The sequence below is a fragment of the Ictalurus furcatus genome, chromosome 26 (genome assembly GCF_023375685.1).
Source record: "Ictalurus furcatus strain D&B chromosome 26, Billie_1.0, whole genome shotgun sequence".
NCBI classification, from domain to species: domain Eukaryota; kingdom Metazoa; phylum Chordata; class Actinopteri; order Siluriformes; family Ictaluridae; genus Ictalurus; species Ictalurus furcatus.
The window spans coordinates 14,376,738-14,392,027 of record NC_071280.1 but is presented as its reverse complement, the minus strand read 5'-3'; the positions used below and the strand labels follow the sequence as shown (position 1 = coordinate 14,392,027).

The 15,290-nt window shown below is 39.2% G+C and overlaps 1 protein-coding gene across 1 annotated transcript; it reads right to left on the bottom strand.

Moving 5' to 3' along the window:
* eef1a1b (eukaryotic translation elongation factor 1 alpha 1b) lies at positions 1-6,779 on the bottom strand. Its single transcript, XM_053615884.1, has 8 exons — positions 6,543-6,779; positions 4,608-4,755; positions 4,182-4,361; positions 3,716-4,012; positions 3,402-3,552; positions 3,014-3,270; positions 2,493-2,727; positions 1-2,393 (listed from the first exon to the last, which is right to left on the bottom strand). The coding sequence occupies exons 2-8, from the start codon at positions 4,749-4,751 to the stop codon at positions 2,269-2,271; spliced, it is 1,389 nt and encodes a 462-aa protein (XP_053471859.1). The 5' UTR covers positions 4,752-4,755; positions 6,543-6,779; the 3' UTR covers positions 1-2,268.
* Positions 6,780-15,290: the final 8,511 nt, after the last annotated feature.

The window sequence follows — 15,290 nt, the reverse complement described above, 5'->3', positions numbered from 1 at the left end:
GTTTCCTTCGGTTTCCTCCCTCAGTCCGTAGACATGTATGGTAGGCTGATTGGGATGTCCAAAGTGTCCGTAGTGTATGAATGTGTATGTGATTGTGCCCTGTGATGGATTGGCACCCTGTCCAGGGTGTACCCCGCCTTGTGCCCGATGCTCCCTGGGATAGGCTCCAGGTTCCCGTGACCCTGAAGGATAAGCGGTATAGAAAATGGGTGGATGGACGGATGGATAATTAAATACTAGAACATAACTAGCATCAACTAGTGTACTGTCTCCTGTTTTGTTCTCATCTGCCAAAAAAAAAAAAAGTAATCTTTTCCAAAGGAGTGTATCATGACCGATTTACTAATGCTATTAGCCACAGCTTTCCAGCATAATCATACTAACTACGTTCATTTGGTGTTAACCTTGATAGCGCTACTGCATTCTCTATTATTTCTAAGAGCTTCTAATTATTACTTATGTATTATATTAATGGCTGGAGTATTGTTGCTAAAAAAAAAAAAATACTCGATGCCCCTGACTAGCTGAGGTGCATACTGTATGTACATCATTAGTAGTGACAGCTTTTGGGGGACCGCTAAAATCACTCATAAATATTTCAATACTGAGCACAGCTATAAAAATACACTTGAAAATAACTACTCTTTAGTGAACCACTTCAGCATAGGGTTATAGTTTTACAAATAAGCGCATACATAACTGAGGTGGAGTTTCTCTCAGGTTAGCCATTGAGATTTTTAGCTATTTTTAGTGAAATGTTGATCTTCTGTTAAAATTTTCAGCTAGTGTAAGCTAAGTGTTTCATCATCACCATCATCATCATCATAATAGTAATAATAATAATTCTGAACTGCAGGCTGAATAGCAACTGTCAGTCATCAAGTGTCATGAAATGGAGTTTCAAACATGCAGCTGTTAGTGGTTAGCAAGATAGCTTGCAAGCTAGCAGGAGGAAGTAAGGTGTATAGAGGAGTAAATCCAGATAAGTAAATACAAGTCTCATGCATTTCAAAATAAATGTATATTTGCTACTCAAGAGCATATTTTAACTCATTAGCAAAGTTTATGCTAGTCATTTCTAATGATAATAGGTAATACAGTAATGTGCCATGTGTTTATAACTACATTATATATATATATATATATATATATACACACATACAATAATGGGGGGCGCGGTGGCTTAGTGGTGGTTAGCATGTTATCTCGCACCTCCAGAGTTGAGATTTTGTTCCCGTACTATGGGGGTTTCCTCCAGATACTCCCCTATCCAAAGAGATGCGTTGTAGGCTGATTGACATTACAAAACCGTAGCGTGTGAATGTGTGTGATTGTGCCCTGCGATGTGTTGACTCCAGGGTGTCCCCTGCCTTGTGCACCACATTCAGTAGAATAGGCTCCAGGCTCCCTGCGAGCCCGTGTAGGACAAGCGGTACGGAAAATGGATGGATGGATGGATAATACTACTAATAATAATATTAAAATCTTTTCCAGGCAACATAGCTAAACTCCATTTGCCAATCTTGTTTGTCTACAGCAACTGATTCAGATGTTAGTCTGCTTCATCCAGAAGTAAAATTTAAACAGCAACAAAAAATGAGTGCTCAATGTTGTTGTTTTTATTATTATTATTATTGTTTATCCATGTTAAATGAGCTTATGGAGAACTATATGTCCATATGTTAAAGTACATGAGTGCAAGTGCAAAGTATTTAGCTTGTGCATTCTCAAAGTGTTAAGGGAGTCTCGGTAAAGTGCGCTAACTAGGGTAGTTTCATGCATGCAGCCAGAAAAGCCACTAAAAGCTACATCACGACACATCAGCTCAATACGGACCAATGGAAAAAAATCCTTGACTACAAGAAGCAGAAACAGCTGATTGCGCTTGCATGCCAGATCACATTTGCAACATTAGCTACATGGCTGGTCAGGACTGGGAACTGGGAAAGGTTCTCAGACTACTGCACATTAAGCAGAGAAGATAGAAACAATCACTTTTCCTCTCCTTAATCTAAGCTCTAGTATAAGGTGCTGATAAATATACACAGAACATCAACTTACAATTCAGACTAGAAACTTGAAACCATAAACACAATAGTACAATATATTAATGAACATCATTGTCTGGGCGGTTGTGGGTTTTTTCCTTCGTCTACTCTTGCGATGCATTGTGATAATTTGCCAGGCTTTGACTATTAAGCTAAGGAGCGGATGGACGATGTGGATTCTGCTGTGGCTGACTCGAGAGGTTGCAGCCCTGCACAAAATTCATTTGTTCTTCTGGGCCTTCTGGGCAGACTTGGTGATCTTGCCTGAAGTGGGTGTCTTCTTCTCCACACCCTTAATGACGCCCACTGCCACCGTCTGACGCATGTCGCGTACGGCGAAGCGCCCTAGGAGAGAGAAACCAAATAACAATGTCATTATTCACATCTGGGGATCACTTCAATAAAACAAAAAGAAGAAGGTCATCTGAAAGAGAGAGTCCTTACCGAGAGGAGGGTACTCAGAGAAGCTCTCAACACACATGGGCTTGCCCGGGATCATGTCCACAATGGCAGCATCACCAGACTTGAGCGATTTGGGGTTGTCCTCTAGCTTCTTCCCTGAACGACGGTCGATCTTCTCCTTCAGCTCAGCAAACTTGCAGGCGATATGGGCCGTATGGCAGTCCAGCACTGGAGCATAGCCAGCACTGATCTGGCCAGGGTGGTTCAGGATTATGACCTTCATGTAGATAAAAAAGAGGGTAAAACTTGTGCACCCAAAAGATGATGGTTCTCTTCCAAGAATAACAATCTTGCCTTTCTCCCTAGCTAATACTGTTGTCTGATTTTGGGGATCTCACTTGGCTTTGGTTTGCCCAGTTTTCAGTCCTCCTGATGACGACTTGAAAACATTACCAGCTATGAGATATCATCATGAAGCTATTATTCAGCTCCTTTTTAAAGTTTGGATTCAAAAGGCTTTTTACTAATCAGAAATGTGCGTTGTTGCGGAGCTGTCTGCTTACTTGTGCAGTGAAACTAGCAGCTTCTTGTGGAGGGTCATTCTTGCTATCTCCTGCGACGTTCCCACGACGGATGTCTTTGACGGACACGTTTTTCACGTTAAATCCCACGTTATCACCAGGCAACGCCTCAGACAAGGCCTCGTGATGCATTTCTACAGACTTAACCTCAGTGGTCACATTCACAGGGGCAAATGTCACAACCATGCCAGGTTTCAGGATACCGGTCTCAACGCGACCAACTGGGACTGTACCGATCCCTGCGAAAGAGAAGAAAGCTTAGATTTGCCGAGCGCTATCTCTGACATATCATCTTTGATTGCAGCATTGCAGACTTTGATAACATTTACAGTGAGACCTCCTGTCTGGGCTGACAAATGCGGTTCCTCACCTCCAATCTTGTAAACATCCTGGAGTGGGAGGCGCAGTGGTTTGTCAGTTGGCCGGGTTGGAGGCTGAATGGCATCCAGAGCCTCTAATAGAGTCGTTCCTGAGACGCTCCCTTCCTTGCGGTTGATCTTCCACCCCTTAAACCAGGTCATCTGTGAAAAGCGTACACATCAATACCAACCATAGAGTCTGTTATGTAATTCAGATATTTTCTATACCATATTAAATGTGACATCATGGTACATCTTTGATATCTGTATGCATAGGTTAATAATAGAGATAATTGCAATTATTTATGCTCAGTATTGTACTAACATTTGGGCTAGCCTCGAGCATGTTATCTCCATTCCAGCCAGAGATTGGCACAAAGGCCACTGTTTCAGGGTTGTATCCAATCTTCTTGATGTAAGTGCTGACTTCCTTCACAATCTCCTCATAGCGCTTCTGGCTATAATTAGGTTCTGTGGAGTCCATCTTGTTGACGCCCACGATCAGCTGCTTCACACCGAGCGTGTATGCCAGCAGGGCATGCTCTCGGGTCTGACCGTTCTTCGAGATGCCGGCTTCAAACTCGCCCACACCTGCCGCCACGATTAGCACGGCACAGTCCGCCTGTGATCACAGATAGAATAGGAGAAGACATTCAATATCATGCTAGATAATCATAGACCTGTTTACCAAGGAACTATACTACCAAATTCACATGCATGAAATCACAGATGCAACACTGCTTAAGATATTCTAAAACTGGGGCATCAAACTCCATTTCCAAGAACCAGACCTGGGAGGTACCAGTGATCATGTTCTTAATAAAGTCTCTGTGTCCAGGGGCATCAATGATGGTGACGTAGTACTTGCTGGTCTCAAACTTCCAGAGGGAGATATCAATTGTGATGCCCCGCTCCCGCTCAGCCTTCAGTTTATCCAGAACCCATGCATACTTAAAAGAACCTTTACCCATCTGGGAAAGAAAAAAAAAGCCGCCAGAGTTCATACAAAAACGTTGCAATTCGGTTTAACCAAGAAGAATTAGATGATATTGCTATAGATACTAAACTGTACTACATATTGTACTATAAGACTACTGAGTATATAGAGATAATTTGCAAGCTCTCTGTAATATTTTTAAGTGATTGAAATCTTCAAAAATGTAACATTTCAACATTAAACACATGAACTATTCAACATTCTGATCTGAGTGTTTCACCTCAGCAGCCTCCTTCTCAAACTTTTCAATGGTCCTCTTGTCGATGCCACCACACTTATAGATGAGGTGCCCGGTGGTAGTGGACTTCCCAGAGTCCACATGGCCAATGACCACTATATTGATGTGCAGCTTTTCCTTTCCCATAGCTCTGAGTTTGTATGATAACAGAAGGGTATTAGAGTCTACAGTAAACCACAAACTGAATAATTAATTGTACACACTGTAGAATTTATTCATAATGGATGACTGCTAAATAAAGAAGAACAACGAGTTGTTACTGTCCATGAGATTACACAAAGAGACTGGAAATCCATTCAAATAAGATATAAATATATACAGCTGATAAACCAGTGGCTGAGGTTGTCACGCTGGCAAACCATTTGTCAGCTTGTAAAAGCTATTTTCCAGCTTAGAGATTTTCAAATTGCCATGATGTTGTGTTATTGTCATTGTCTTTAAAATAGCTTGTTTACAATGTAGAAATAGTAGCAGTATTTCCTTTCCAGCACTTGGTAAATATGGTCAACCAACTAGACCACCTCTTCCTGTGTTTTGTCTGCTGGTAGCTGTATTTTTTTTTTTTTTTTTCTCCACAGCAGAAATGTGAAATTATAACACTGACATCATAGAAATGATGTTTTGTACGTCTTGGTATGTTTGCTGTGAGGATACTGGTAACAAATCATACACATATTGATATCTTTATCTTAGACATCAGCATTACATTAGATTAAAAAAAAATGATGGTATTCCCTAATATTGGGACCTACACAAAAGCAGCAACAATAAATCAGTAGATATCAAGCTAATTGGGACATTTTTATGACCCTTCATAACTGTCAAGCTTAAAATCTAGTTGGTGATGTATCTTTGCTAGTCATGTAATAGGAGACATTTCAGTTCGGGCCCTGTGGAATATAAAAACTGATTCCACATATTCCCGTGACCCTGAAAAGGAGTAAGCGGTTGAAGATGGATGGATGGATGGATGGATGGATTCCACATATTCGTTTGACGGTCATACGTTTGGTGAAAGCAGTTTGGATTATATCATTAATATCACTAATATCGATTTGAGTAGTCAACAAATTACTTGCTCCTCACTAAACAATATAATGTTCCCTCAAATTGGTCCTTATAAGGTATCCTCAAATATGTTTTAATAGATTTATGTGGTGAAAGACTCCTATTTTGACCCCAAAAGCCCCCAAACACAGCTACCTTGGGTTTCCTTCTAGTATTTCCCTGAGATATCATACACAAAGGAAACATTTGGGCCTTTTCGAATCCATGGCTTCAGAACATCTTGATGTATTTGAATTTAGCACTGGATATGCTTATAAACAGTCGTCTCTGGGCCTTAATGATAGCAGAAAGCTGAAAATTAGCCGGCCATGTTTTCCTTCAGCCGTTTGTGTTGTCTAGGTAACAAGCGCGCGAGCCACCTCTGCGGCAAATTCTAATCCGAATCCAATCAAACGAGCGCGCGCTTTACGGCTATTTTATAAACCGAAACACGTTTTCGAGGTCGTGCATCGTGCTCCAGATCACCTGTTAACAGCCCGTCGAAATGCAATTACGTGTTAATGTTAACAGTCATGTATAAACATGTCACATGACGATGAGCATGCAAACGGTGAGCACTGCGCCGCGCGCATCATTACAGCCGCAACATGGCGCGCGAAGACGATAACCTTTTTAAGGTCATGTTAAAACAACAACAACAACAACAACAACATGAGCGCATCATTTATATCCTCCGTAGAAATAAAGGCATTAAATCAACACCTTACATGCTGCGTTCACAATTTCTCACACACACGCGCGCGGGCGCGCAGTAAAATACAGAGCAGTTTAAACCAGAGAGACAAGCAACAACGGCGCATAAAAACGTTCATGTATGTCAAAAGATGCTGTATTTGTGTGATTTCCGACCTTGAGGGTGATGCCAGAGGCCTGACGCAGTAGCAGCGCGGATATACTGACGATGGTCTGTTCTCTCAGATACTGTACAGAGGCTTGGATACCGACAATGACGTCTCTTAGCAGAAACAAGCTGTAATACCTGCGTTCTCCGACAGGTGTCGCTCAAACAATGAGAAATACAATGGGAGATTAACCCCAGGTAAACATGGCTAATATGTGTACTTCTTAAGAGCATCTAAAACACACAACGTAAGAAAGAAAATGTATTTTTCTTTCTTGCACTTTAAATCTTACAAGGTTTTGACAACCACAGGCGTAGCTTCTAGTTATCCCATACAGAAATCTGATATATGAACATATGTGTCCATATATCTGAGAAAGGTTTTCATATATGTTACATGTGTAGTCAGATATGATCAAAACATGTGTAACCATTTTGGATATATGGTCATGTATGTGTGCCCCCTATGTGACAAAATTGTATGTGTTACCCATACATGTAAATACAGGGAAACAAAATATATAGCTTACATGCGGTCATTTTTGCAATTACTTTTAACCAGCTGATTCGAAGGTGGATGTATTTAGTCAATTACCTTCAATTTCCACATGGAGTAGTTCATCACACACACACACACACACACACACACACACACACACACACACACACACACACACACACACCAAACTTTCTAGTCAAGCATCAAACATGCCTGTGTCTCATAGCAAATGAGTAATGGTCCAACAGTAGCTGACACTAATCATATGGTTCCATATACTCTCAGAAATAAAATGACCAAACTGTACTTTTCTTTGTCATTGGAGTGATAGCATGGCGGATATGTAACGGGACCTTAAGGACCTTTTTAATGCTTTACTCTTAAAGCTAATTAAAGGTACACCACATGCACATTCCCAGGTTTAAATAAAGAAAGGTACAAACTAATGGTAAGCTTTGGTGGTACCACAACATCAACAAGGACAAGTACAGTTTGGTAAGTTTATTTCTGAGAGTGTATAGTCATGGAATGAGTGGGATGCCTCTGAATATCTGAATATCTTGGCCCAAAATAGAAATTCTGCACAAGTGTTTGTTACATTTTGGCCCAAATTCAAAATGTCATAGGAAACTTTAAATCTTGCCCACAATTCATTTGCCATTCCCAGAACTGACACGAATGAGCTTAAACACAGATTGTTAATTTATGTATTTTTGGAAGCACTATAGGCTATAACGTTAAGGTATTGTGCACTTTGTCCTATTTTGTTGGGTAATACAGTTCCTGCATAAATTTCTGTGTTCTTTCTTAGTTAAATGAAGTTTTATGGTAAATTATGTAGGCTAGGTACATTTTTGTGGCAGAAACGGATAGAGGTTTACATGTGCTTAAAAATGAAAAATAAATAAAAACATAAATGTCTCAAAAAAGACATAAAACATAATTCTACATGAATATGTCAAAAATATGCATTTTATTTCTATTGGTTAGACTATTGATGTTTTTATTAGCTAATTTCTGAAATGATGTAACCAATTCTTTAATTTATTTATTCTTTTTGTAATTACAATTCAATTACAGTTACAAAAAAAATTGTATTCAGTTATGTATTTCTACAGTTTTAATTTTTTAGGCTATTTTATACAAATTACGTACGCGTAGATACATAAATCATACATTTTATTGATTTGTGAAAATACTTTTATTTATTGATGTATTTATCGAGTCAGCTATTCATGCTTGAAATGTTTTATTTATTTTTCATTTTGGCTGATTTGGTCATATAGGAAAATGAAATGAAAAATGGCTTGATGTTCCATATAATAACCTGAATCTGTAGTACATATGGGTTTGTGTTTTAAAAGCACTAATTATAAAATTTAATATATAATTCTCCCAGCAGATGGTGTAATTTAGTTATGTCTAAAGTCTCTCTCTCTCTCTCTCTGTCTCTCTCTCTCTCTCTCTCTCTCATACACACACACACACACACACACACATAGGCACACACACGATTTTACACATTTATTGATAAATGTTATTGCTTTATCATTAGAACTTTAAACAGTTAGGTATAAATATTCTTTAGGGATATTTGATTCTATCAGTTCCCTCTCTCAATACCTTATCTCTAACAAGCTGTATCTATGTCATAAAGCGGTCTGAGGTCTTAAATAGGATTTAGGCCTCTGTTATTTCCCTTAGGGATTGATTGAACAATATATGTAGGGCAGCTTTTGGCACTTAATACGTTATTTTCTCTTTTTTTAATCTATAAGAATGTGTTATGCTTATGTCGTCCAGCAGTTGGCGCCAGAATTTCCCTTCATGTGCAGTTTGTGATGATTTAAATGCAGTTTGCGCAATGTGCTAAGCTTCCCTTATTGGTGTTTTAGCTCTATTTAATGGATTATATTTGGGGTCAAAAGAATACTGAGGATTGTTGTTTTTTGAGTTGTTGTTTTTTGGGCTGAACTTTTATTTCAACGTTTACTTGAAATACTGGCTTTAGTTACTTCCAAGCCTTACTTGTGCTAAGCAACATCCAACTTTCCCTACACCCCCACCCAAATTATAAGTTGCAGACCACAAGGAGGCCTTTGGCAAAACCTGAACTAAGAAAACTAGCACGGATTAACTGTCCCTTAACGATAAAATATTCATTCATCTGTAGTAACCACTATATCCTGGTCACATGATCACTAGGCACAACGCAGGAATATATCCTGGATGCGGTACTAGTCCTTCACACGGCATCACGTGCAATTGAGTGTAACCAGCATGATTTTAGGAGGTTGGAGGAAATCAGAGAACCCAGAGGAAACTCACAAGCATTGGGAAAACATGTGAATCTCCACATAAGCTGAAAATCAAACCCAGGACCCTGGAGTTGCACCACCATGCCATGGTAGCTGAGAGATCCTTTGTGACTGCTTATACCGCTTATAGTTAGAAATGCCTGCTTACTCTCTATGTGCCTTGCAGGACCTTTGCAAAGGTCTCTAAAGAGACTCAAGTGGTTTTGAGATGATAAACACAGCTGCTTTCCACTGTATCAGCCAGCTTCACACACACAAACACAGACACTCCAAGATGGAAAAGTATCACTTGTTCAAGGCTTGGTGTGCTTCCCGGCTTTTAAAGTAGCTGGAATCTCAGGGATTAGAACCAGTGGAGAGAAACTGGACTCACACTAAGTATGTTTTAATAAATATCACGCATTCATTACAATCCGTGTAAATTCACTGACATTAGTGTGTATAATTCAGGTGTATATCTATCCAAATCAGTTCTTAAGTGATTACAGATTATTAAGTCATTCATTTTTTAAATAACCAAAACACACACACACACACACACACACACACACACACATACACACAAAGAGAGTATTAAAAGGAATGGGGAACTGACATTTTGCTTTACAAAATAACACGAATGTGTATTTACAAATTGCCTTTATACCTGTATACAGTATTTTATAGGACCATGTTATGAAAATGTTTCAGATGATGGCTTAAATTAGTCACATCGTGGGAGTATCTTTATTATCCGTGCTTCGTGTTATGCTAAAGAAGGCCTCAGTGATTAAATCTGCAGCACTCGTGGCCCGGAGCGTGTGGGAAATGGGTGAATATTGGGAGATAAAATAGATCACCATCTGTCCGAGAACATGATGCCAAGAAAACTTATCAGACTGCTCTTAGAAAGTTTTGGACTATGTCCCAAATCGCATACTGCCATATTGCATGTTAAAATTGTATGCAAACTATTTTTACATAATATTTTTATACAGTACTAGCTGTTGTCTCAACACTTCCATCTGTCAAGAGTCTGGTAGTGATGTCTTTATTTGCTGATATTACGTTTATCCTAAATGGTTGTTCGTCCTACTGTATATATGTATATATATACTTTTCTTCTTCCCACGATCTTTAAGAAATGCAGATGATGCAACTTCCTGTGGGACAAAGACTTTTTTTTTTTTGGATAAACCTGTGTTGTGTTTGCAATTGTTTGATATTCATGAGAGCAGAGTATTCTTGTGATTTTTGTTTTGTTTTTTTTATCAAAAGATCAAAAGGTTAAACAATAAAGAAGATTTTTCACAGCCTTCTTTGCTCATATTTACCAAGGGTGCCAATTAATATTATCAATATTTTGTCTAAAACCTGGGCTAGATTGTAAAGTCCAATACCTGTTCGAGTCCTCACTTTAAAGGTGTTTCACACCACATACTGCATTTGTTATCTTTACACATATTTCACAATAAAAAAAATATATTTTTATATCTTTGATAGGTCTTTGTTTTAATAATCAAGTCTTATCAACTCTTCCCACTTTCTTGTTTCACGGGTTACTCGATTTCTTCTTTTTAAAAAAAATTATTTTCATGGCTGTCGTTGAAACAGTTCCTTCAGCCGCTTGTTGGCTTAACACCCTTATCAAAGATTGCTGTGTAGTAACCAACATTTACGAGCAGTTGAGATTTATAATGGTGTGTGTTTATTACAAAAGATTTCCAGTCAAACCCAGAACAGCAGTACATACTATATATAACCACTCCCCTGGACATTATTACTTTCTCATGCTTTAATGTAAATGAATGATTTCTGAGGAAGAAACACATATCGGCGTCAAGAATCCGAATCTTCCAAATTTATCCTTCTCACAATCTCACTCCCTCTTTCTTTCCCTCTCTTTCCTTCACTGCCACTTTGATTGGGTGATATTTTTATAAATCTAGGTCCGCAGGCCACCTGGGGAAAACAGCACCAAATTCAGGCCATGAAACAAACCCAGGCCAAGTACAAAGGATGTCAGTAATATATTACCAACCCACCGGTGAATAAATAGAAGCAAGGCATTAATATATTTTAAAATAATTTTTAAAAAGAAAGAAAAGAAAAAAATATTACATTAGTGGAAGCAAATCCAGTCAACTTGGATATCAAGTGCAACTTGACAGGCATAAAGTTGGATTCTTCTAAGAAAAGAAAGAAAAAAAAAGACACGGTAAGAGATGCGTTATTTTTGCTTCTCTAATATACTTTGAATTTCTGGCATGGTTCTATTTTTAACATGGAATGTGTCTTGAGCTTATGTAACCAAATTAATTGTCTTTTTTTTTAGGCATGCCTAAAAAAATTTTTAAAAAACTGTTTGGGAGTCACAGTGACAGTTCAGCAAACTAAATGACATGATCCCAGATTGGTAAAAATCTGAAAATTGGCATGCCCTTCATTTCTGATCTGAGATCAGTTTTGTGAAGAGTAAGATTAAATTTTGGGCTGAGTGAACTGAGTTAAGATGTAAAGTCTGTGTGTAGACCAGATTCCTTATGGCGTTTTCATCTATGCATGAAAAGATTCAGGATTGAGCGATGAAGTAAACTCTTTTTGAAGGAGTCAACCCTTCACCTCTTCAATATTATCAACATGAACTTAAAACATTGGTTTGACATGACCACACAGTATAGCTCACTCTGGCTCGGTGTGTTTTATATGTTTAAACCCAAAGCTGTGGTGGCACAGGTCTGTTTCTAAGGAGCACTGATTGACAGGGGATCAGTAGAGATAATCTACTCTCAATATGTAGCGCCTGTAAAATGCCATCTGTTATAGGATTCACTCGCTCACACTCTCCCTCAAACATACTTAAAGTTCACTGCAAGGCATGAGCCACGGAAAGGTTAGCATACGCTTCAGCTACACCAAAATCTATTACTAATTTATTATGTTTTTGTTACAAAATTACTGTCCAGCATTTGCTTTTGTAGTTTTGCCCTATAGAGTAACGAAGAAGTCTATTTCACACCATGTGTTTTTCTTAAATATAAGCATAAATCTTTGAATACTTGCTTCAGATTACATTGTTAACCTAGACTATATGGCTAAAAGTATGTGAACACCTGATCTTCACACCCATATGTGGTTCTTCCCCAAACTGTTGCCACAAAGTTGGAAGCACACAATTGTATAGAATGTCTTTGTATGCTGAAGCATTACAATTTCCCTTTAAAGGAACTCTGAGGCCCAAAAATGTTCCATCATGATAATCCCTGTGCACAAAGCCAGTTCCATAAAAACATGGTTTCCAAAGTTGGAGTGGAAGAAAGGTTAGCAGAAAGAAAGAAAGAAAGAAAGAAAGCCCTGACCTCAAACCCATTGAACACCTTTGGGATGAATTGGAGCACCGATTGCACACCAGGCCTCCTCACGTGACATTAGTTCCTGATCTCACTAATGGTCTTGTGGCTGAATGAGTACAAATCCCTAAAGTCACGCTCCAAAATTTAGTGGAAAACCTTACCAGAAGAATGGAGGTTTTTAAAACAGCAAATGGGTGGTGGGGCGCAACTCTGTGTTAATGCCCTTGGATTTGGAATGGCCGATATGGGTGTGATGGTCAATAGTCCGCATTCATCAAGGTGGGATAATTCCATGGTTGGTTTTGGCGGTGTGGTCTACGAGGTGAAATGATAACTAATTGTGCTGAGAGAAAAAAAGAATTCCAGTTTTCTTAGATGGCTGCCTCCAGAACTGCACAGTGTTTGGCTATATGTTTCTTTTTTTTTTTCAAGTCCTACTCTGAGGAACAGGACATGGTTTGCTGCAGATATTTTTGGGGGTAAAACTGACTTCCATTACTTTTTTTTAGCTACAATAGCCTCATAACTCCATTGAAAATCTAAAAAAAGAAAAGAAAAGAAAAGAACAGGAAAAAAAGGGAAGGTCAGACAGCAGCTAAAGCACACTTCCGACATCCCCACTACTTATTAATCCTCTCATCTCCTCTCGTCAGCCATGACCTAAATGTGTATCAGAAAGACAAAAGCTCCTCCATGTCAGTTCTGCTTTGGAAGAGTGGCTCAAGAGAAGATTGTACTTATTTCACGTGACAGTCCCAATCTCATGAGGCCCTTTTGGGAACCAAACATTTCACAAATAACCCACACATAATGGCACAGACTCCTCTGACACTGTACAGTCATTAAAGTGAGCCTGTTTTACTGCTTTGCTTCACAGAAATAAAGGAAACGTAAAGAATGCACTAGTTAAAGGGCTAACTTTAGTGGCTCTATGTCAAAATATAGAGAACAGGCTTTTACAAAAGCTCCCAAGTATGACCTCTTTAGAAAGCTCGAACTTTTAGACATTCAACAAATCTCAAGTCTCAACTCCATATAGATAACAAACACTACATGATGTTAAGGTATCAAATTGTTTAATTTACAATATGGACAAAAGAGTGATTTGTGTGGTTAAGGGTTCTACTGCCATAAAGAAGTTCTTCATTGTCTGAAACATTTCCTTGTAGAGCTCTTCAGGGTCCCCGAGCTCGGGTTACTGTCTATGTGGAACGTCTGTGCATGTTCTCTATCCCTACGTCCCTGTTGGCTTACTTATACTATGTATTAAAAGTATGTACTCTTTTTGGGAATAAAAAAGTGGATACTTTTGAGTGTGGATTAAAAGAGTATGCAAGTACCGGGACATACTACACGTCATGTAACGGAAGAGAATGTTAAACAAACTCCTCGTTGCATTTCAGCTTTTCTTCATTCAATATTCCTTACATAATTTATACTATATAATTGAATTTACTATTCCACTGATTTCTTTTTCCACAGTTCATTTACACCTCTCTAAAATGCGTCCTTGAATTCGGCCAAGCAAACGGTCACAAAGGTCCTCCTCCCTCGCGCAAGGGCAATATTAGCTGAAAAAGTGTCCACGGATCCACACTTCGAAAATTTACCAGAAACAGTAGACCATCCGAGGGCGCACGGTGGCTTAGTGGTTAGCACGTTCGCCTCACACCTCCAGGGTAGGGGGGTCGATTCCTACTGTGGCCCTGTGTGTGCGGAGTTTGCATGTTCTCCCCGTGCTGCGGGGGTTTAATCCGGGTACTCTGGTTTCCTCCCCAGTCCAAAGACATGCATGGCAGGCTGATTAGCATGTCTAACGTGTCCGTAGTGTATGAACGGGTGTGTGGGTGTGTATGTGATTGTGCCCTGCGATAGATTGGCACCCTGTCCAGGGTGTACCCTGCCTTGTGCCCGATGCTCCCTGGGATAGACTCCAGGTTCCCCGTGACCCTGAAGGAAGGATAAGCGCTAAAGAAGATGGAAGAATGGAAGGAGTAGACCATCCGGGTACCTTTGGAATACTCGTTTCAATATACTACGAATTGGGACATGCTGTACAAATTCTCTTCTCATCTTGTGTTTACTCAGGTTGCCTTTGTTTTATGTTGTATTTCATTTGAAGCTCTAAAACGATTTAGTTTGAGATATACACAAAACCAGAAGAAATCGAATCCTTTTTCACAGCACTGTAGAACATTTTAAGGGTTTCGAAACAAACCGAATTTCCCTTTAGAGTGCTAGACTCAAGCTTTATACAGTCAAAAACAATCGAGGCACAATCAAACACATTAAACCAGGGGTTCCCAAACTTTTCCAGGGCAAGGCCCCCCAAATGGCATTAACATTTGACCAAGGCCCCCCTTTTGCAAGATGTCTTTAAAACACATTAAAAATACAGATTTCTAAATACATCCCCCGTTTTGTTTATTAATAATTACATCTTACATCTTTACATCACATTACATTAGGAATTGATTGTGTGTGTGTGTGTGTGTGTGTGTGTGTGTCTGAGAGTGAGAATTTATTTTTCACACCAAATTGTTGAGGCCCCCCGGGCGCCCCCTGGCGGCCCCCACTTTGAAAACCACTGCATTAAACAATTGGGTT

Excerpts from the sequence above, each read along its gene's own strand:
- eef1a1b (XM_053615884.1), bottom strand. The coding sequence starts at position 4,751 with ATGGGAAAGGAAAAGCTGCACATCAATATAGTGGTCATTGGCCATGTG. Across the intron at positions 4,362-4,607 it reads TTGAGAAGGAGGCTGCTGAG|ATGGGTAAAGGTTCTTTTAA; the intron begins GTGAAACACTCA and ends TTTCTTTCCCAG. Across the intron at positions 4,013-4,181 it reads TGATCACTGGTACCTCCCAG|GCGGACTGTGCCGTGCTAAT; the intron begins GTCTGGTTCTTG and ends CTGTGATCACAG.